Source organism: Ambystoma mexicanum, chromosome 5q (assembly GCF_040938575.1).
Source record: "Ambystoma mexicanum isolate Mex_15411 chromosome 5q, UKY_AmexF1_1, whole genome shotgun sequence".
In the NCBI taxonomy this organism is placed as follows: domain Eukaryota; kingdom Metazoa; phylum Chordata; class Amphibia; order Caudata; family Ambystomatidae; genus Ambystoma; species Ambystoma mexicanum.
Genome location: NC_090933.1, coordinates 398,177,807 through 398,201,845, shown reverse-complemented (window position 1 = coordinate 398,201,845; position 24,039 = coordinate 398,177,807). Strand labels below are relative to the sequence as shown.

The following is a 24,039-nucleotide window of genomic DNA, read 5'->3' as shown; positions in this document are numbered from 1 at the left end:
AAATGTCACTTAGGAAGTTGCTTTAATCAGACAACACAATTTTGCCCCGAAATATCAGCAAATGGACAGCTATTGCCAGTAGTCCCTCACAGGTGTTTGTTTCCATTGCAGTGTACATTATTTCCTAAACCTCTTTCATTCACTCATCGGGTTTAGTATTTCTGAAAAACCCAAGTTTCTTTTACACGATATCCTAAATGTATGTATGAATAGGTGTTTGTGTTGACATGTGGGAGTTAAGAGTTACATTTCTGTTAGGACAGTTTTTCTGAAGTCCAACTAGAGGCTTAGTAAAACCATACAACTGAGACAGTACAAAACTCCACTCTTAGTAAAAGATTGTATCACCTGAGTATTTGGTAGCATAGACAGAGCAGCCAGGCTGATCTTAGGAGGGAGACAAGGCTGTAGGAAAGTACACTGTACATGTAGTACATCAAGGACTCAATAGAAACACTGACAACCAGAACTTATATAAAAAAAGAAAGGTTTATTTTAAATACAAGTAGGCCAAGTTAAGTCTTGGGTAAGTACTGGTCAGAGTCCAACACATTTACAAAAAACACACCACTATGCTTGAAGGTCCACACACCAAAACATAAAACCTTATTTAGAATACCTAACAGGAATTCTAGGAAAGTCACACCCTATCATACACATTTAGCATAGGTCACACCTATTCATGGGGAGTAAAAACCAATAGTTACTTGTTATGCAAGATTGTATGTAGTAACCCTGTGGGAGACTACACCAGCCCTGTCCTCTTGGCAATAGGTAACCCAACCTTTGGTATATGTCTGTACTACACAAGTTGGTAGAGTGACTGAGCAGCCAGGCTTATCTCAAGAGGGGTCAATGTGAGCTGTATGGTTGCAACACAGAGTTTCACAGTGACAAGTATTCAAATGACACTTACACTCAAGGTTTCTTGATTAAATAATTATTTATTGATTTAACAGTCAGTTTGTTTTAAAATAAGCCTTCTTTAGAAAGGAGCAATTGGTAACAATAAAAATACACTTCTTCAGTTCAATAAAGTAAGTAGCTACCCATTTGGGATGGCACACAGATTCCTACACCCTGAGGTGACTTCAATAGTTAGGACACTGTGGACATAAATATATCACTTTTCCCACTTAAATTGTAATACTGAAGTTGTGGCAAAAAGGAAAAGGTTAGGGAAGGAAACAATGGTTAACAGTTTCTCAAACAGGTAAACACCTTTGACCCCCCAATGCAATGTAGGTTAACCCTTTCCCAGCTATACAAGTAAGGTATGTATAACTTTTTGAAGGGTTAGTTATACACAAAGTCAGAGGGTCAGAAGAGTCTTCAGGGAGCCAGGACAGCCAATGTCAATTGAGCAAAGTCTAGGGGAGCTGAGGCACTTCTTGAAGGTAGATTATTGTAATGTACTATTGCTAGGTACCTCCAAAAAGAACTTAGCCAAACTGCAATTACTGCAAAATAAAGCTCTAAGAGCAGCACTTGGAATCAAAAAAAGTGACCATATCGCTCAGACTAGGAGAGAGGTACACTGGCTACCTATACAAGCTAGGATACTACACAAAACCATCACACACAAATGCATCTCCCAAAACGTCCCTATCTATCTCGATCATTGCCTCACGCGAAAAACCTCATCCAGATACCTTTGATCAAACTCCAGCACTCACCTACTCATACCTCGTTTCAAAACCTCAAGGGCAAGAGGTTCCAGTTTTCCTGTAGCAGCTCCCAAAATATGGAACTCCCTTCTACTGAACATAAGCAATGAGTCTTCTCACAATCACTTCAAGAAATTGCTAAAAACATGGCCATTTAACAAATTCTAACCTGTTTTATTATCAAAATACATGTCACTTGCTTCCAACGTAACCAGAAAGCTCTACATAACCTTGTAAACTATGCGTGATATGTCCGGGTTTGGGCGTATTACCAAATGCAATAAATAAAGTAGGTAAAAAAATCTTGCACGGTGTTAAAGAGTTTTGTTGTAAAATGAAATCACTGTTGGGCCACAAGCTTGTAAAGGATAAAGCTGCAAGCAACTCTGCAAAAGGTAGCCAATGCAAGTCTCCTGTGAGAACAAAGAAAAATATATGAGACAGTGGTGAAAAAGGTCTCACTCTGCAGGATAAAAATTAAAAGTCCTAAAGTCCAGCAAAAGAGCTGGGGCTCTCTAAGGTAGAAGGGAATTAGCACATGTCTGAGAATTCTCTCTAACATTACTTTTAAATCACCTTGACTAATACAAGGGTAGTAGACCCTAGCAGTTGTACTGTGACGCTCAGCAAGAAATCACTTAGTAAATCAACAGGACAATATCCTTTTCTGAATAGGGGAACACTCATTCATTAAACAGTAAAAACCTATAATTCTGATTCAGGATACCACAGTGTCATACTAGGGGAGTTGGACCATATGGTGTGATATACAATTACTGGCTGCTTTTCAGCTCAGTGGAACACTGATTAAGGGTAGCAACAACTCTTAACTTATTTTAGGATGGCACAAAGCTAACTCTCGGCAAGGAAAACCTATATGCCTTAAAAGGAGCTATCAGCAACTTTAGGATCAGTATATCCACAGGAAGACTTATTCTGGACAGGCTAAGAGCAAGTCAGGGGATGCAAGACCCAATTGGGGACACTGATGCATTTATCCTAACAGGAATAATGAAGTGGAACCAACAGCATTACTTTTGGGGAAGAGGCACAACCAATTCACAGGGGAGTAACTTGACCCGACATCTACTTTCTGTTAGAATGGCGAAACAGTTTCTAAGGAAAGTAAAACTTTACATATACTTTTCAGAATGTCAAAATATATCTAAGATAAGCAATAACTTTTAATTTAACTGTTCACACAGAGGGCAGCCCCCAACCAACTCTTTTACAAGTAAGTACACTTTTCAACACTTGTTTTACTTTTCAAAGCAGACCCCTTAAATTATTCGGCCCTTCCCAATTCTATGACATGAGTTCTCTCAGAGGCACTAGAAGGACCCTAGTGGTCTCGGAGCCAGCTGTAGGCAGGGTGGGATAAGGCTCAGTTGCAGGCAAAGTCAGAGTTTGTGAGGAAGACTGTTCATAATCTACTTTGAAGTTAGTTGAGGGTCCAGGGACTCACAGAGTACAAGCAAAGTCACCCTAGGAGGATTCCAGCAGTGGGCCTGGGTGAACTGGATGGGTGGCCTCCCAAACACAAGAACCACCCCAAAGTTACACAGGAATCCCAAAGGCGACTACCCCAGTCAGCACAGTACCTTAGCACGGAAGAAGAGTTCCAGCTAGAAGACGTCAGGATCTACAGACAAAAACCTGGTCATTGAATTCCTTGTCATGAAGACTGAATACAGGACACTGGAAGGGCTTCTTGCAGCAGGGATCAACGTGAAAGACTCCAGGCAAGAGTTTATTTGTCGCTGGATGCGGCTCTGTGGATTTTGGCACCCTTTTCAGGAACCAGAAGAAGACTGAATATCGCTTCTCGTTGTTTGCAAGGTCCAGCACTCTGAGGGGACTTTCCAGACTCTATTCACGTCTATGGTGGCCCAGAAGGATGCCCACAAGGTTCCAGCAAGATTAAGAAGACTGTGCACTGCACAATGGCTCGAGATACCAGGGTATTGGGGTATTGCAGCCCTGCAAGGTCGCAGCACGATGTGGGATGGCTCAAAATGCAGGTCTTCGTGAGTTCAGTGGGTCTCACCAGGGTCGGGGTCGTCATTTCCGGAGTCCCCAGGTTGATTGGAAGGCAGGCTCCGGTTACATGGAAGGCTTTGGTTACACAGCAGGCTCGCCAGTCACTGGAAATTGTTTCTGCCGTGTTTTCTTCATCTTCCTCTATGGATTCAGGTCCAGCGGTCGACTACCTAGTCAGCTTCCAGGATCTGACGTTTATGTAGGAACCCAGTCAATCAAGCAGCCATGCAACATTCAAACTTCTTGGGGGTTGGCAATCCTTCAAGATAGCCAGCATCACAGTTTGAACTGTATTTTCATAGTCAGGCTGGAAGACAAAGGTGTGCAAAGTTCTGGACCCACCCACCCCCTCCTCACTTCCTGCCTTCACAGACACTCTGGAGCTTGGGCGGGGGAATCCACAGGATTCCCTCCGAAAATAAAAATCACACAAAGGACTTCATTGCCCTGAATGTCAGGGGAAAGAACAAGAAAGGACAAGTAACACTAAAATGGCAAAAAGAGAAGACAGGAGCCATTTTGGTAAAATGAGCACCCATGGATGGCTTTACCGGGGCTGTGGTAGCGGTGCAGCAAATTAATAAAACGGTTCACTGCCATCAGCCATTGAAGGTAAGCTTGTGCCTGTAACAGAATGGTTACAGTTTTAGTGTGAAAGGGGATACATTGCATCGCCCCAGCACTCCACATTAAGGTGGGGTGTGCTGGTTTCACCTAACAAAATGATAAAAGGGATCCAAATATCCTTCCTACCCTTGGGAACTGTAGTCGTCTCAAGGTTAGGGAGAGAAAGTTTAAAAGGGGAGTCCCTAGGGCAACCCAGCAACAACAGGCACTTATTGCCAAAAAGTTGTTAAAGAGGATAACTTTAAAAAGACACTATGTAGAGTCAAACAAATGACACCCATAAAAAGAGTAAAAGATTCTGTGGTGTGGAAAAAGGTTCCCACTAGTACAGCAAAAGGTTCTGGGGTTGACCCAAGTCAGGAAGATTTACCATTTCTATGAAAATCCTACCCAACACTACCCTATTGTGTGTAGAAAACTATCATTTGTGAGTAAAATGCCCTCTGATATGAGGACTTTCTGTCATCCCCTTCCACTTCATTCATTCATTCATTCATTCATTCATTCATTCATTCACTTCTCTGCACCCTGATGCCTGCGGGATCCGGCGCATTATAAGTGGATAAATAAATAAATACAAAACCAATTGCAAACTGTTTGGCTTTTTACCCAATTTTCATAGAAAGTGTGCCCTAAAACGCACCATTTTAACCTATTAAGGTTTCATGGGGAAGAACCCCCACCTCCGAACTCCCCTTGATTAGTTCGGGCTCCCATGCTATATGGCATTTCTGGGAGAATTATTTACGCCGCTCCAGTTAATAAATTCACCAGCCACCACTGCTAGAATGGTGGCTTTTTTTGTTGTTGCCATTTTGAGTAAGCATGCATGTTCTTTCATGGGTCTTCCTCTACCGTCCTATGTGGGGGAGGCCCTCGTTGACGATTTGTCTTCAGTGGGAACGCCTTTGTGTTTCTAGCCGAGGCTCAAGAGTGTTAGGATTGAATTAAAAAAGTGAACAATAAAGCAGGTAATTCATTCATATGTTTCACATTTTCCAGCGCCCAGAGGTGATGTCATTTGAGGTCAGTAGAACACTTATTTTGTATCTCCTTTGCAGTATTGTGTTAGTAAGGAGGGAAAGGTTAGGGTTGCATCAGAACAGATTGGTATTCTACAAAAAAAAAACAGGTTCTCCCAAAGGGATGCAGGCAGTCTTTTATCCCAGCATTAAAAGTGTTCAACAATTAAAACCTGTAAGGGAACAAGCACTGCCAAAGCCAATAGGTTCAGAAGGAGGCCTTCAGGGAGCCAGGACAGCCAAGGTCAATGGGCAAAGTCCAAGTTCGGATTCTCCTCTTCTTAGAAAAAAGTTCTTAAGTAGTCAGTGTTCAAAAAGAAAATCACGGCAACTCAAGAGGAATCGCCTTCAAACAGCACGAGCTGAAAGGCCAGTCCAAGTGAGTTGAGGTCAACTCGGGTTAAATAGCACTCCCAAAAAGGTAGAAAGCACCCCAAATGGCAAAAGGATAATATACCAAAGCCCCACAGTACCTTTGAACTGAAGAAGTTGTTCGAGCTGGATGCCTTCGGGATGCAATGCAGCAGACCCTTGTTCCTGGTCCTTTGTCGCGGTGACGAAAGGGAGGACGTCTGGCGGGCTCCTGCTGTAGCACTCGAGAGAGTTACTCACCAGCAATGGATTTCCATCGATTCAGCAGCTTTTTGTGGTTTTGATGCCTTTTTCTCAGTGCCAATGAAGAATGAACAGTTTTGGTTGGAAGTTCCTTGATCCCTCGGTCCTGGACACTGGTGACGGGACTCTGGGCGTGGATTACCTGCTTCTGTAGGGTCCTCTGAATGCGCAAGAAGTTTAGGGTGGATTCGCACTTTGGAAGACAATGCACTCACTGGTGGGCAAGGGGTATTGGGATTCTGCAGCCTTGGAAAGTCGCAGCAAGTCGGGGGTTGCGTCAAAATAGCGTTTGTCTTGAAGCTAGTTGGTCCCACCAGCCTTAGGGAGGAAGTCTTCCCGTACGGGTCTTCCCTGTCGATTTGAAAACGGGGTGAGCACAGCTGCAGAACTTCACTGGGCACTTTAAGGTCTAGGAGGGTGCTGCTGGTGTCTTCTCTCGTCTTCTGCTTCGGATGTTGCCCTTCAGTGTTCTACTCTGCTCTTAGTCCCAAAAACCTCACTTTTTTACCAAGTTCCCATTCATTCACAGCCCTAGGCTGTCAATCACACAGCAGGGTTGCTGTCCTCCAGGACAGCCAGCCGGCCAATTGGAACTGCTTTCACCCAGGCACACCTAGAGAAAAAGGACAGGAAAGTTTCGGGACCCTCTCTCACTTCCTGCCTTTCCAGGCACACTGGAGCTTGGGCGGGCTTCAGGATTGAAGCCTGGCAAAGGCAAAACAAGGACTAACTAACAAGAAATGGTGAAAAAATAAGACCCGGGCCATTTTGTGAAAATGGTCACTCTTGGGTGCTGCACTGCAGCCGAGTTATCAGTCTGCAGATACAGGTCACCAGGTAGTAAAAAAAGAAACCACTGCCACCAGCCATTCAAGTGAGTTACTGTAGCAAAATGTTACATGAGGAATGAGTTAAAGGAGTTACAACGTAACCCCCAGCACTCCACATAGGGTGTTGTACGCTGGACCCATAAAGTAAAGCTAAGTAAGATAGGGGTCATCTTACTATTCTTGGAAACAGTAGTTCACCCAAGAAAATGTAGTTAAACATTAAGAGAAGTCCAATGGACTTTTCACTGGCACTGCACAAAAGGTGCTGTGTACCACAATGCAAAAGCAGATGCCTATGGAGTTTACCAGACTCCATAAAACAGTAAGTAACACAGGAATTCAGTCACTGAAAGGTCCCACTCACTCAGGAGTAAAAATAAAAAAGCCCCGAGTTCAGTAAAAGAGCTGGGGGGGGCCCTCTAAGGTTAAAGGGAATCGACCCAAAGGAAAATTCTCCCTAACACATAGTACAGGTAGAATACAAATAATAGAGTTCCAAAAGACAGAGCCCACAAGAATGAATGAGTGGAAAAAGGCTCCACTCATTCAGGATTGAAACAAAAAGGTCCAGAAGTCGAGCAAAGAGTGCTGGGCATCTCACTAGGAGAGGGGATGAAGCATAAAAATGATATATTGCTAACAACCTGGAGGTTGTGAAAATGATGATGCCTACCAAGAGGCTGCTGAGACTCACTAGTCTCAAGAAGACCAGCCAAACAAACCCTCCCTCAACGTGCTGCGACATTCCATGGCTGCAAACCGCCAATACCAGGGGACCTCGAGCCAGAGTGCTGTGTGACGCTTTCCGAAGTCAGATTCCAGCTGAACCTTTGATGGACTCCTGCTGTACCTCCAGACACACAATGGAAATCCGTGAAGTCCCCTCACCAGAGTGTTGGACCGAGAGAGTGAAGAGAATCTGACCGGCAATATTCGTTCTTCATCTGGTTCCTGTAAAAGGATGCCTAATCTGCACAGCTGTTAGAAGCCTTGAAGAATCCTTTGTTGAAAGCCTTTCCTGTCGACTGCTGCTGCAAGTTCTCTGCCAGTGTCTTTGGTTTTGTCACCACGACCAAGAACCCAGGTACCGGATCCTGTGCTGCTGCAGCATTAAGGTGTCTGACCCCAAACTCTTCTTCTTTGGTGAGGTACTGTGTTGGCTTGGGTAGTACTTATCTTAAGTCTTGTGTCGATCCCGTGTGGCTGAGTGGGTGATACGTCTGTTTGGGAGTTCACCCATACCCTTTGGAACTCATCTAGGGAGCTTTCTCCGAAGTCCCTGAACACTTTCTGCCAACTTTGAAGTTGATTCTTACTTGTTCGTTGAGATATCCTCTGGAACTTTCCTGCATCTGAACCCTATCCTGACCTGCCTAAAAGCTGGCTCCTAGACTACTGGGTCCTTCTGCCTCAGATAACACATGCCCTAGAACAGGGAAGGACTTTAGAAGATAAGGCTTCTGTCTTGAAACCATAACAAGTGTACTTGTAAATGTGTTGGTGTGTAACTTTGATTCCTGAACAGAATAAGTTACAAAGTGGCCTTAAACTGTTACTTACCTTTGAGTTGCATACTGCCCCTCTGAAAAGTATATAGGTCCTTGCCTTGAAATGCTGACTGCCTTTTGTAAATGTCTGCTAGAGTTCTTACTTACCTTGTATTCCACACGTCTGCAAAGTATCCTTGGTATAGTTATTTGGTAGTGTTATAGTCTATATATCATTAGGTTTTCTTAAAAGTGTAATTTAGTTATGCTTACCTTGAATTGCTTTTTGAATTCTAAAACAGTTTACTGGGTTCTTACTTCATGAGTATCTGAGTTATATTACCAGCTTTGAACGATGTTCTAAAAAGTAATAGTGGTGTTGTAACTGTATCGATTCCTAACAGAATAAAAGTTACATATGTTGCAAGGTGTATACTTGTAACAGTGTTGGTCTAACTAGTTGATTCTTGAAACTGAATAACAAAGTAGGTTATGACCAATAGGGTCAGCTGCTCTTGAATTACATACTGTATTCTAAAAGTCTAACTACTTTGGTTTTACTGCCCAAGAATAGCTTAATGATATCATGAATGTGTTACGGTAGGTTGGACTCACCTTGAACTGTATATTGCTATTCTTAATAAGGTCATACTTTGGTTTGTAAACCATAAGTAGTGTGTTGATTTGTATAACTGTTTATGACTTATGAAATAGTACTTGCCTGTAGCAAGATTTATCTTGGCCTACATGCATATGAAATAAACCATTATCTTTACAATACATAACTGTATCAATGTTTCTTTGGCCCATATGTATGCTACAATTTCTTTGTACCTATCTACAGCCCTCTCTCCTTCCTAAGATCAGACTGGCTTCTCCGACTACGTTACCAAATATCTCAAGTGGTACAGTCTTATACTAAGAGTTGGAGATTCTGTATTGCCTCCGCTATGGTTTTATGAAGTCTTAGTAGGACTTTAGAAAAACTGTGCTAACAGGCATGCACTAGCCTGCAAAAGCAGCAGCTTTCTCGGGCTTATGCACAACCATATTAGGGATTTCCTGAACGGAGAAGGCAGGAAGAAGGCCAAAGAACAATGGAAGATCCTGCGGCACGGGCATGTTACGGGACTAGCCACTGTAAGTAGCCAAACGCGAATGTGCATACTAAAAATATAGCAAAAATTGTAAAACTCAAACTGCTGCCACCAGCTTGTCTTTAGGCACATTTAAAAGTAACCAAAATTCCCTTAGTTAAAAGGCTAGGGTGATAAGAATGTAGCCCCATTGCACTGCATTGAAAGATGCTGTGTGGAATGTTAAAAAGTTACCAAAGAAGGTAAAAAGCAGAAAGACAAAAGGTAAACAGTTTCCCAGTATTGACAGTCTGAAGGACTTCACTTCTCTCAGGGTCAAACACACCAGCAAAAGGTTTGTGGGTCCATAAAATATGTAGGGAAAGTTGCCTAAAATAAATCTTTCCCACACCAACTATAACAATGTGTCCATTATATATGTTCCATTATTTATTGGATGCCTTCTAGATGCCTCCTAATGCTCTTTTATACACATTCTGAAACACAGAATGTAACTACTGTAAATGATCCAGTAACTACCTACTATACATTTTATATTTTGCAAGTAACTGGTCATGTGACAGCACCTTGATGCCTCAGGACAGTGTGCTCTATAAATGAAACATAAATAAACAAACAGAGGTAATGTCCGATGGGTATTTTTGTATGGCAGCATTTGGCCGGGGGTCAAAAGTAGCTCCTGGTAGCAGTCGGTTTGAAGATAACCTGGCTCTTCTAGGCTACAAGCAGGAAGTACACAGCTCTCAGCTCCTGGCAGTTTCGACCCTTGCATACATTTGAAATGTTAGGGGAATTTTGCATTGCATTGGCAATCAGATGTTGACCATTTCAAAATTCTGTGTTCAACTTCAATGCATGACCCAATGTTGTTAAACCACACAAACCAAACCTACCATGATTTTGGGCTTTATCATAAAGTCTTTTTGCCCTCCAACTTGGATATGCTTCTTCATGAAGCTGAAATTGTTAAAGCAACATATCAGAAGGCCACTGCTGTTGGTCCGAAGGTTAAAGTCCATGTCCTCGCAAAAGTACCTATGAATAACAAAGAGATTAATGTAAATAAATTGGGTAAGCTGAACTTCATTATAATGTATTACATCAAGACACAGGTTGAACCATAGTACCCTTCCACTGCTTAACAGCATTAAAAAGTAAAACAAAAAATTATGTTCTTGGCCAGGGGGATGAGGAGGCCTAGTTGCCAAAGGGACGGGGCACTTGCCACTCATATCGCCTGAATTCCAGTACATAAGCAGGAGGATTTTATTTAGGCACTGGTTCCAGGGCCCAGGTACATCCACCTAACTTGGGTCCCAGGGTTTTGTTCGAGTATTCCAAGCTCTCCGGGGTACAAAGGGCAAAGCAGCCCAGGCCTACTCTCAGATGGTGGTCAAAAGGTACAGCAAACACTAACAGACACAAAATAAAATATTGTCCACACAAAATCTCTTTACATGAATACAATCTTTATATAGACAAGGCAACAGGAAAAAATTACATTCAAGTAAAACTTTATGAGATAAATGTGTACATTCAGTAACAATAGTTTACAATCTCCAAAAGTTCTTGTCAGTTGTGGAAGGTCATTTTTCGGAGGATGGAGAGAAATGTTAAAAGGTAAGTAACAATGTTCATATGGTTTTCAGAAAGGAAGGGAAAATGCAGTTCAATTGGACAGTAGGTAAGGCATTCTGTTAGGGAGATTTTCACACAATCCTCAGGTGCGGGCTGCGTAACCATCTAACAAAATGGGAGAACAGTGCGTTACCCAAAAGGAATGACCATACTCTCCAATGGTAGCAATAGCAGTGCTGCCAGACTTAACTTCAGGAGAGAGAAATGCAGCACAAAAGAATCCACCACACTGGTATACTGAAAATGAGCACCCGGCAGGGGCGTGGTTTCGGCCTACCAGCCAATGAGGAGGCAGGGAACAGGGGATTTACCACATGGTAAAGCCCCCGTTCTAAGCCTCCTCTGAGCTGGAGCTGCCATTGTTAAGATTTTCATATTTGTGATACATCTTCCTGAGCTGTGTCAACCCCAGAACGTTTTGCTTGGGCTTGGTGATACTTTTCCTTGACCCTAGGTGAGTGGGAATCCTTTTACCCGCTCACCTAGTCTTTTACTCTTTTTACAGGTGACCTTGATCTGTTATCTCTCTCCATAGTGTGTGCTTGGACCTCTAGTTCCCTTTAACTTTGGACTTCCCTTGTTAATTTCTTTTATTACCTCTTGGGTGAACTACTGCTACCAAGAAGTAAAGTGGGATTCCCATCCACTTTACATTTTCTATAGTGAGCCAGCACACCCCTAAGTAAGATTTTCATCTTTATGATAAATCTTCCTGACCAGTGTCAACCCCAGAACTTGTTGCCTGGAAGTGGTCACTTTTATTATTATTTATTTTGGTTGCAAGTAACCTTTTCAAAATTCCAGTAAACATTGTGTTAAAACTCATATCATACACATTAAAATAGATTAGATTAAAAGTCATACAAAATAGCAATAAATTACTAAAACACTACACACATTTGAAATGAACAACACTAAATTAACTTAAGAAACATACAGAATCCTCCAAAATCCTACAGATTGACACTAAGTGAATAATCAATAAAAGACACCATACATTCCAACTGCAAGAAAGAAACATTCATAGTAATACGAGCAAAATGCCAATGATCAGCTCCAGCTTTACATCCCAGAGTTTTGCGTAAAATAGTTTACGTGTGTCAGGTTTTCACATTATGTACCTCACATTTGCAAGGGCCCTAGGAGATTCAGGCGTATCAGACATTATTTCTGGAGAACTAGAAGTGGAGGTTTAAGTATTAGATAAACTCTGGTTTGGAGTGTAGTAATTTTCATTTTAAAGTTTGTTCATCTTCCCTTAACTAATTTTCACTTAGAAAGATGAAATTCTCCCAAGCCAAGATGGTGGAACACCTTTCCAGCAGTGATTGGTTTAGATTACAGTAGTCAGCATTGTTTTGTCATTTGGAAAGTTCATTTTAGTTCTAAACTGCCTTTCATTAAAGTTTCTACCTGAGTAGGTCATGTTTTTAGTTAGCTCCAGTAAATAAAGCATAATAACCCAGTATTACCCAGTCATAGTTAGAAGACTTCAGCAGAAGAAAGAAAAACACAAGAAGCATCTGATGGCAGTGTAGCTGAGTATCCAATCCTCAAGAAAAAGACTAAGCTAAGTGATCATCTGGAAGTTTCAGCGTTTATTATAAAGGATTCAAGAATTCGTAATTTACAACTTAAGTTTTTGAACTGGATTTTGGAACTGTTAATTTAATATATTGGGTTTTAAAAGTATGATTTTATTTTGCGTGTATTTTTGACTAATTATCATTAATAGGGTGAGCGGTTCAGATTCGCTGTGTTTCTAACTTCTAAAACATTTTATTAATGTTACTAACTTTGTATTATCTACGGGCGCGAGACGCGAGCAAGCAGCAGTCAGCGCGTATTGCTTTCGTTTTTTGATGCGCGCGTGTAAAGAAAAGGACCCTACGATGTCGTGCGTGCCTCGCAGCCATTTTGGAAACAACGTTGTGCGTGCGTCGCAGCCATTTTGGATTTGAAGTATTTTTGTTTATCTCCGTAACGCTTCGTACGAGAGACTTTGGAGTTTGTAGACCTTTCAGTTGAAGGTTATTTTTTCCGATTTTAAATACTTCTTACAGCCTAATGGGATTATTCATCTTCTAATTCAGCACCAGGTATTATCATAAAGAAAAGAACAATATTCTAAGTATTTTTTCAAAGTTACTATAGACTAAGATTGGATTAAGCAGTAAATCTTTTTCTGGGTATTTTATTTAAGGAAAAATATTCGTGTGCTAAAGGAAAAAGATTTTAAGTGAAAAAAGGAATTGCTGAAGAAGTTCTTTTTTGGATTTGACATAACAAATCTTGTAAAGAAAAGCATTCACAGTTGTCTGCAGTCCATTTGAAAAAACACATAAGGAAACAGCCTAAAAGCTATCAAGCTTAGGCTATAGGTAACTAGAACAGTGTTGTTAAGAAAGTTTTAGTCATGTGTAGGGAGTTAGAAAATATATTTAAAAAGATTGCCTTCTCATTTTAGGTTCTCTACTGTATAAACACAAAAGACATTCCTGTGAAGACAGACAGAAGTGCCAGCAGCAAGAGTTCCTGTATTTGTTTGTTTTCTCCATTCCCCTTGGGTTTGCCTGTCCAATAGTTTTATAGTTACAGGATTGTTGGGCTTGCAGGCTTAGGGGGTCTGGAGGGCCAGCTTCACTCCTAACCTTGCAGTTATATAGAAATGGAGTGCATGGGATAAAGAGAATTTACCATATTTTTGGTCGATCTTTTTCAACTGTGCAATTTGGAAACCAATGTTACCCTCTAGATACTGTCTATAATGCAATTATTTTGCATCACCAAAAATAGGGAAACCCAAACAGCGCATTGAAGACCTAATCGCCACGTCTCATAGTTAAGAAACCATGAGTACCCCATAGCACTAGTCTGTGCACTAACCCTCATAATTACGGTCTCCTTTGCATTAATATTGAGGGAGTCAAGTAGCATATAGTCTCTGAAAGTGGTTAACAAATGCTGAAGACCTCTGGGGATATGATCAAATAAAGTCGTCAGCGTATGCTGTCCAGCTCGCCTTGACTCCCCTGAAGAGGAAAAATCAGAGCAGACTCTCAGTCCTGGATGACCCCCCAACTAGAAGAAGCACCACCAGCAACATGGCCTCCGAGCATGCAAACTTATGCTCATCCCCACTGCTCCAACCAGGGACAACTAGCGCGAGCGGTACCCAGCCAGTCGGCCATATTTTCCTATTGTAACACGAACTCTGCCACAAATGGACAAAGATACACATGACAGAGTTGGGGAGAACCGCATGGACCTACTTGACTAAAGGCACTGTATTAAAAGCTGGTATGATGCAGGTCGTTAGCGACATCCCGACGAAACAGCTCCGTTAGACACGAAGCGCACGTGTACCCACGCAATTCACACACACACCAATCTACACGAAGAACATGTACAGTTCGTGAGATAGAGGACTCTGACACCTACATTAGCTTACTAACATATGGACATCATAACTACTCCATACTGGAAGCGAGAGCAGACCTCAGGAGGAAACTGTAGGCTGCAGCGATCGCAGAGGAATCCAAAGCTGTGAGGTGCTACATTAGCAGGATCGCCTACGGCATAAGCACAGACTGCCAAGGACAATAATTCGCAGAACCCAGAAAACTTGACCACCTTCTCTGGTGCCCTAATCAACACCAGGTTACTAGTAGCCCACGCTACTGAAATAGCTGACATAATCTCCACAGAGAATCTCGACATCCTAAATCTGCTAACTCTGACTGTCTATAAGACTTGTACCTTCGCCTCCTATCCCATCCTGCAAACTGCTTACCTTTAAGCTCCCAATATCTAGCTGCCGCACTCTCACTATCTACTTACTCTACAGACCCCCAGGACCTATCAGCACTTTTTGAAGAGGACTTATCTAGTATCCTAGCAAATGATACCAAAGATTCCTCACAAATATTCCTACTAGGCGATTTCAACCTTGACTTCAATAACCCCTCAGACAAAAATGCCCAGACAGTAGCGAATATCCTGCAAGAACAAGGACTGACTCAGAGTACTTTCACCTACCCATGACAAAGGGAGGACCTTAGACTGGGTATCGGACCAGAATTGTGATACTTCCATCACCAAGATCACCCCCCAACATTGGACTGACCATCATTTCATCTCCTTCTCCTTAGCCACTCCCTTACAACAAGCTAAAAATATAGCCATGGCACCTCCTCGTCCCACAAGAAGTAAAAAGAAAATCACACCAGAAAGTTTACTTCCCCTAATCCTCCCGTCACTGAACTCACTACCGAATACATCCGACACTAATCACATGGTTGAAGCTTACATCAGCACCATGTCTAAGGCACTAGACTCTATTGCGCCTCTTACAATGCGGAAAAGTAAACAGCGTGCACACCACAATACCTGGTTCTCAACGCACCTCAAAAATCAGACTTTGAAAAAGAAAATTAGAAATCATATGGCGTCACGCCCCTACAGTTGAAAACAAAACAACCTTAACAAACTTTGCCAACTCTCCGTGGGGAGCCCGAGAGCCCCAAATGGGAAAGCAGCTGTAAGCAGAAACACAACGCGGTTGTGTTTGCATGCCACAGTGGGGAGCCCGAGAGCCCCAAATGGGAAAGCAGCTGTAAGCAGAAACACAACACGGCCGTGTTTCGAAAACGCTGCAGTTTTTCTTTCTAAGTTTCTCAGAGGAGTCTGAGAAACTTAGAAAGAAAAACCAATGAAGCAAAAGCCACCCAGTGGTAGCTTTTGTTTACTACAGCTGGCTGACTTTTCCTTCATTAGTGCCGCAAAAGCGAGCACAGGCAGGCATAGTAACTTTAAAAAAAAAAAAAAGTGCGAGTATATTTGTTTTATTATTGGCCATCTTTTTGAGCAATAAAATGTTTTGGGCAAACCATTCCTTTAAGAGTTTCCTGGAGATTAGATTCAGGATTCCAGTAGATGCTCAGCAAAAGAAGGAAATGTGAAAAAGAACCCGTTGTTCGCTCCAGCATCACTGCTAAACAACATTTCATCACATTAAAGCTTTCCTTGACTCCGTTAATACCATTCCTGGGAGCCAGTAAAAGACCCCCTGACATTCTCCCTCTCAGCCACTTTGTAGCCAGCTGAAAACAGACAGTAAAGCCATCTAATACATATGGAGCAGTATGCCATGTTTCTTGAATGCAAATAATGGCACATTTCATAAAGGCTGAACATAATTTGGTGGAATTTTTAAGATACCAAGACCCTCTAGAGTTCCAAGACAACAGCGAGAAGTTTCCAGTCTGGTTAAAAGGTTAGGTTTCATTCCTTGCAGTTGGGATATAAATTCTCGTAGGCTTAGGGCCAACCACCTCCAATTGGGGTCAGGAGCCTCTCCTACCACCAGGTTCAAACTACTCCTGCTTGGTTGGCCATCTTTTTGCCCTCTTACGGGTCTTTCCAGTTGCCTCTTCGCTTACGGATTCAGGTAACTTGGGCTAAAGTTTAAAATATCGTACCCAAGTTTATTGAATCAATTAACTTCATGCAGTAGCGCATCATACACTGTGCATGAGTGAAACACGATGCAGGCATGATCATAACCAGAGGCGTTGCTAGGGGGTGTTGAAGGGGCTATAGCCCCAGGTCTTTTGGTTGTAGCACCAGATAGAAGCTCAGATGCTACAACCAAAATGCTAGCTAGCGCCGAGTCCTGCATTAGCTTAGCCCCTGATGTTTTCCAGTACTAGCAACACCCCTGATCGTAACGATCAAGGTGGATGAAGTCCACCAGTTTAATGTCCCCTGATGAAATTAGTCTCAGGGTTGGGATTTCATTAAATAATGCCAAAACCCTCCATCAATTTAACGAATCAGGACCTCCATGGCTAAACATGTAGTATAAAATAATGCTAGGATCATCCAGGAAATGGGGCTGTCTCCACGGTACATTAAGTTCACTATTATAGATTTGTACCCTCTTCCATCCCCCTGAACTTGACCTCTGCCCTCTTGCTGCATGTCGATTCTACCACTATCGGGAGGACCCCCAACCTCCTCCAGTATGTTGGGTTCTCTCATCCAACCTGAATGGAGATGTATGGGTGCACCCTGGAGCCCCCGTTGGGGGCCTCCCGGGACAATTTCAGAGCTCTCCCGCACTTGAAGGCCAGTATCCCTAATATTAGGAGCATTATATGCTGGCTCCAGGGCTTTAGTTGAGTTCAGAGGACTCGCCCTGCTATCATTGATGGGGGTCCAGTATCCACATAGGAGTTCTCGAAAAGTAAGGTCTGTGGAGAGGTTTGAAGCAGATTAGTTGGAGTATGTTTTACCAGGGATCAAATTTCTGACATTAGATGGCATCTCCCTATCCGGCTGTGACGACTCCCCATTTATTCCCAGAACCTCTTTCCCCTGAACGTCTGGTTCACTGACATCGGGCACCTTGATTCCAAGGTCCACTGTTGGACCTAAATTGGAGGTCACACCCTTGACGGCACCCCCAATATTAGTTGGTTGGTTAGACAAGATTTCTTCACTCACAGGTGATTGATCGACACCCACTTGGTCCCCCCTATTGTAACTCGAATTTATATTGCTGGGGTTATCAGAGATTGTTTTCTCTTCATTTGTTTACTTTTTAGTGAAGATGGTATAAACCTGCACCCTTATTAGTACTGGAGGAGTCACCTCCTAAGTCTTTTTTCCCACTCATTTTCTTTCTTTTTTTTGATCCCTTGTGTTTCATAGCCTCACTCAGGGAACTGGAAGCCGGAACACAGTTATCATGGGGCACTGTATTGCTAATTAGGAGAAAATCAGCGTCTCCCCCCTCTGCTTCTACAACAGCATCCTGCTCCCGAGAGGCTCCCACCTCTTCCATTATCATGTTTCTCCATGATTTGCGGGAGGGCCTATTTACCCCTATTCTCAATAAAAAGTTTAGGCTTCTTATTTTCATTCTTTCCTTTTTTTGTAGGGGCACGAGAGGGCAATTGTATCACCTCAACACTCTGGGATATCTCTTTCTTGTCTGGCCTGTGCCCAATACCTTGACCTCTTCTATGGTTGGGGGTTTTGCTGTGTTATTTGAATCTGGGGGAATACTATCCGCCAAGTCCACAGTGGCGAACATCAGATTCCTCCTTAGGTTGTCCTCCTGGGCACAATCAACAGCCTTCAACATCTGCAAGTGAGGGCACCCACATGATTGAAACCCTCCCCCAGTCTGGAAGTTCGTCAGGACAGTCAAAATTGGTCTCAAGCACTTTGTGTGCTCCACTATTTCATTCAGGATCAGATGCTTTATCCCGACACCCCTTCCCCCCCCACCAGCCACCCCAGCACCAATCAGAACTTGGGCAGATGTAACCTGGTCCTCCTCCTCCATCTGTGCCTCAGGATATTGTGACCTGTCTCACCAAAAAAATGGGTGGTGTGTATAGAAAGGACTAGTCCATCCACGCTACCAGCTGGGCAGGCAACACAGTGTCCACTAGCGCACCCACGCTTGCGCACCTGAGCTCGGGCAGAGATGGACCTGACCCTACTAGAAGCAGGGAAGACCCCCTCTCTTCCCACCTCCAACATAGTAGAATCCGTGATTGGGGGGCAAGAGGGGCAGAGGCATTGCCAGTGCTCGCCTCATGGTGTTCTTAACAGGGGTAAAGACCAGGGGGCAGATAGGATGTCATCATACATATAGATTTGCTCATCCTTGAGCGAAGATTTAACTTAATTCCAGCACAGGCGATCGAAAAATAAGCTACACAACACAACTTAAGCTCCCCCCTCCGTTAACTATCAACAGGGAATGCAAACACATAGTAATGTTACAAAGGCCTCCCACGGCCCGGTAGCCGGCTAACAGGCCAACAGTCACTTGCGGGGCACTCCAAGTGGCGGGTACGCGGCCCAGTGCTTTTATCGCGGGAGGAGGCTCAGTTGGGCGTGGCTTAGCACCACAATGTTAAATGCAGCAATCTAGGAAAAGTATAGATAAAAAGCCATCAGTAACGATCAGTATCGATCCTCTTATGGTGATGTTACTTCAGTGTATGTTGATAGGCAGATACATGTACTGCAGGGCTTCACCGGGCAAACCAATGGTCCAGGAGGGAGTGTTAGGGAGAATTCTCAGAAATGTGCTAATTCCCTCCACCTTAGAGACCCCCAGCAACTTTGCTGGATTTTGAGGACTTGATTTTTGTCAACCTGGAGAGAGCGAGACTCCTTTTCCTCCACTCTCTCATGAATTTTAATGTGATTTTTGAACACAGTTTCTTTTGGTTGTTGAGTCTGACAAACTCCATAAGCATCATCTTTTACATTGTGTCACACAGCACCTTCAGTGCAGTGGTACATGGAAGTCTTTCCGATTTCCCAAAGGTTTGAATACCGTCTCTTGGTTAAACTACTGTTTCCAAGAGCAGTAAAGTGAAATTGACTTTACCTACATTTGTAACTTTCTAGACCCAGCACACATTATCTTACAATAGTCGGCTGAAGGGGTTACCCAGTATCCCCTTTGTCTAGCTTCACATGGAACATTTTTATGTTACCCTTTCCTTACTGAATGGCTGGTGGCAGTGGTTTCGTTTTAACTACCGTGGTGTGCATTTACCGCGGGCTGCGTTCGCAGCTGCAGTAAAGCACCCATGGGTGTCATTTTTGTCTAAATGGCCCGGTCTTCTTTTTTCACCATTTCTTTGTGGAAAGGTACTTCTTGAGATTTACTCTGCGTGCCAAACCAGGTTTGGTCCCATTGTTCGCTTTGCCTTTGGCGGGATTCACGAGTGAAGCCCGCCTCTGGCTCCAGGGGATCTGGGGTAGGCAATAAGTGAGGGAGGTTCCCGAAACTCCCTGTGCTTAGTCTCCTAGGAGATGCAAATGCACTCTGTGGTGATTGGCCGGCTGACTGCCCGGCAAGGACAGCCACCCTGCTGGGTGACTGACAGCTAAGCTGGAATGAATGGGAGAGAACTGAATAAAAGGCGAGGCTTTTGGCTTGAAAGGCATAGTCGACCACTGGGCGAAGGAACCAAAGAACTTAAAGAGGCCGCCTCCTGCAACTCCTGGACCATTGGTTTGCCCGGTGAAAAATGCTGCTGTGCTGAAACTCCAAATTTGTATTGACAGAGAAGCCCCTGCAAGGACGACTTCTCCCCTTGAGTTGGTGGGACCAATGAACTCCAAAGTACGCCACCTGGACATCCATCTCGGAGCTGGTTGAATTTCCACGGAGTTGCTGCTGGTAACCGTATAGCCAGGGAGAGGAAGACCAGATTGTATGCGTTACTTTTAAGCTATCCCAGAGCTCCAGGAAGATCCTCCGGACTTCCAGGAAGCAGGACTGATTGAGCCTGAGCCCCCTCAACAGAATGTGGGACCCCAGAAGCAAGGAAAGTCCCTCTCGACAGCCAGGAAACGTGGTGTTGCTATTTGCGGTAGATGCGCGGAGCTGATACACTGAACAGCTACTGAATTGAAGATTGCCGGTTGCGAGCAGTGACTGTCCCACTGCAGTGCAGGAGTCCCCAGAATTCCTCCCTCTTGTCCCCACGACTGAGGCCCAAGAACAGTGAGATCTGCAGAGCGGCACAGGAACAGAAGTCATCTGCTGCACTTTTTCCTCAATACAAAAGGTACTGTAAAAAGTCTGAGAACTTATCTCTTACTGTAGATGATGCTTGCATTGAATACTACTCACAAGTCTAATCAGCTTGTGGCTCTACATTTGATTCTTTTTTCTTCAAAGACTCCTAAGACATTGTGCAAATAATTCTCTACTTACCTGCCAGAAGTGCTGCATCCTATATAAGACTTTTGCCCATTGACATTGGCCTAGCCTATTATACTGAATGACTCTTTCTGGGTGGATCCAAAAGTATTTGCCTGCTTAATACTATTTGTGGTCTCTTGTATGTTCTGAATAACCTTTTCCTTTGACTTATTACTATATGATTCTAAATGCAACAGTGATATATTAATGTCCCCAGCACCCTAGCAATTGGAAGTCACCTGAGGGTGTAGGTAGTGTCTGTGGGCCATCCCAAAGGGTATCTACTGATTTAGAGATATTAAGAGTGTGTATTTCATGAAGTGTATTTAAGTGTTACTATTATATTGCTCCCTACTGAAGAAGGCTGATTCTAACTGACTGATAAATGAATTAATAATTGTTTATTCAAGAAACTGAGTGTAAGAGTTTATTTGAATACCTGTAAATGTAAATCTCTGTGTAACTCCACTGCAGCTCCCACTGACCCCTCTTGAGATAAGCCTGGCTGCTCAACACGCTACCAGAACTGTGTAGTACAAGCTTATACCAAAGGTTGGGTTTCCTATACCTGTAGTCAGAGTTGTTTGTAGTGTTCCCAGAGGGTATTGCATACCAGCTTTGCCTGACAAGGTGCAGCAAGCTTCTCTTCCAGTTTTCTTCTTCGGTTCCTTCGCCCAGTGGTCGACTCCACCTTCCTTGCAAAAGACCTCGCCTTTTATGCAAGTCGTTCCCATTCATTCGCAGCCTAGCTGTCACTCACACAGCAGTATGGCTGTCCTCCAAGGACAGCCAGCCGGCCAATCACCTTTGGGTGCATTCCTGTAACCAAGGAGAATAAACACAGGGAGTTTCGGGCACCTCCCTTGCTTACTGCCCTGCCAGACACGCTGGCGCCAGAGGCGGGCTTCACCAGTGAATCCCATTAAAGACATAACTAACAAAGGGGCCAAACCTGGTTTGATGCAGAGTAAATCTCAAAAAGGACTTTTCCAACAAGAAATGGCAAAAAAAGAAGACCGGGCTATTTTGACAATATGGGCACCCATGGGTGTAATACAGCAGCTGCAAATGCAGCCTGCGGTAAAAACGCACAATGGTAGGAAAAAGTAAGCCACTGCCAGGAGCCAATAATAGTAGAAAGGGTAACATAAAATTGTTACATGAGAAGATAGACAAAGGGGATGCTAAGTAATCCCTCCAGCACCCTATTGTAAGGTAGTGTGTGCTGGGCCTACAAAGTGAAAAAGGTAAGTAAAGTCAATTTCACTTTACTACTCTTGGAAACAGTTTATCCAAGAGAAGGTATTTAAACCTCAGCAGAAATCCAAAAGATTTGACACTGCGCTGTAAGAGGATGATGCCTATAGAGTTTGTCAGACTCCAAAACCAAGAGAAACACAGGGTTCAAATCAAACAGAAATACATGAGAGAGTGGGAAAAAGGTCTCTCTCTCTTCAGGATTAAAATCAAAAGTGCTGAAGTCCAGCAAAAGAGCTGGGGGTCTCTAAGGTAGAAGGGAATTAACGCAGCATTGAGAATTCTCCCTAACAACCTTGTCCCCAGGTTTTAAGACAGTTTTTCTGAAGTCCAACTAAGGGCTTAGTAAAACCACTTAACTGAGGCAGTACAAGACTCCACTCTTAGTATAAGGCTGTACCAACTGAGTTCATGGTAGCGCAGACAGGGCAGCCAGGCTCATTTTAGGAGGGATAGAGGGCTGTAGAATCAGTACAAGTGAAATTGTAATACAAATGATCCAAAGAGAAACAAACACTTTGGGCCTCATCACGAGTTGGGCGCTAACCCCGGCGGTATTACCGCCAGGGCCATTACCCCTACTGCCAAACCCCCCGGCGTTATTAGCGCCCGATCACGGTTTGGCGGAACGGTAAGTCCCCATTGGGCCCAATGAGGAATGTTTGGCGCTATTAGCGCCGGCAGTAATAGCACCGAAATTCGGCAAAGTTGTGGCAGATTTGCCCCCAGCTTAGAGCTGGGGGTAAATCTGCCAAGCCTGTGTTTTGGCGGACCCTTAAACGCGACAGTAATAGTGTTACCGCCGCATTTCAGGGTTACCGCCAAACTCATGATGAGGCCCTTTGTATTGTAAAAATAAAGGATTTATTTAAATACAGGTAGGCCCAGATAAATCTAGAGGTAAGTAAGCACTAAAACATTACATGAAATCACAGTATAAAACACAACACTATACTTGAAAGTACACAGATCCAAGTACAGACCTTATTTGAAATACCCAACAGTAGTTCTAGGGAAGTCAAAACCTTTTCATACACATTCAGTATAGGTCAAGCTTATTCTTGGGGAGTAAAAAAAATATGGTTACTTTTACAATTACATTCAGTAATGCAAGGGCAGTAGACCCTTCCAGTTATATAATGATTCTCAGAACACATCACTTAATCAGTCAACTGGACAATATACTTTTGGTGAATAGTGGAACACTTGTTCTAGGTGCAGTAAAAACCTATAACTACTTTTGTGATAACACACAGTTATACTAGGTGAGTAAAACCTAAGGATGTAATATACAATTACAGGTGCTTTTGAATTCAGGGAAACACAGATTGAGATTAGCAGTAACTCTTGTAACTTATTTTTGGATGGCTAACACAAGGTAAGTAAAACCCACATACTTTTTATATCTCACAAGCAGTTCAGGTTAGATCTTTCCCAGCTATTAAGGATAACTGAAGTATGACTTATCCGGGACAGTTAAAACCACAGACTCTAGGTTAGATAACACAGTGAAAGTGAACCTTAATGTTACACTTTTACTGAATGACTCAAAGTTATTATAGGTAGTCAACAACCTAATGTAGACTTATTCTAGACAGGCTAGCAGCAAGTCAGGGGAAGCAAAACCCAGTTGGGTGACACTCATACAATGACCCTGAAAGGACTAATATGGTGAAGCCAACACTTTACTTTTGGGAAGAGGCACAACCTAATCACAGGACAGTAAAATACCTTCACATCTATTTTCTATTAGACTGGCAAAACAGTTGCTAAGGAAGAAAATATGTTAACCATACTTTTAAGAATAGTGCATCACACATTCAAGATCAGTAAGAACTTTTGTAACTGTTCACTCTTAGAATTACAGTTACCAATCAACTATTTACAAGTAAGTAACTTTGAAACACTTTTCTTTTCTAGGCAGAAGTCCCAATCCCTTGAAAGTCTTTCCCTTATTCTTGGAGCATGAGTGTTCTCAGTGGCAGAAGGGGGGGTCACTGGGAGTAGTGACCAA

General features: G+C 43.1%; 1 protein-coding gene across 5 annotated transcripts in view; it reads right to left on the bottom strand.

Moving 5' to 3' along the window:
* GREB1L (GREB1 like retinoic acid receptor coactivator) overlaps positions 1-24,039 on the bottom strand; it is a 1,340,557-nt gene that overhangs the window by 18,278 nt on the left and 1,298,240 nt on the right. For all 5 annotated transcript variants that reach the window (XM_069620882.1, XM_069620883.1, XM_069620885.1 and 2 more), the window contains one exon: positions 10,279-10,420. In XM_069620882.1, the coding sequence (XP_069476983.1) occupies positions 10,279-10,420 (142 nt within the window). The remainder of the gene's footprint in view (positions 1-10,278; positions 10,421-24,039) is intronic.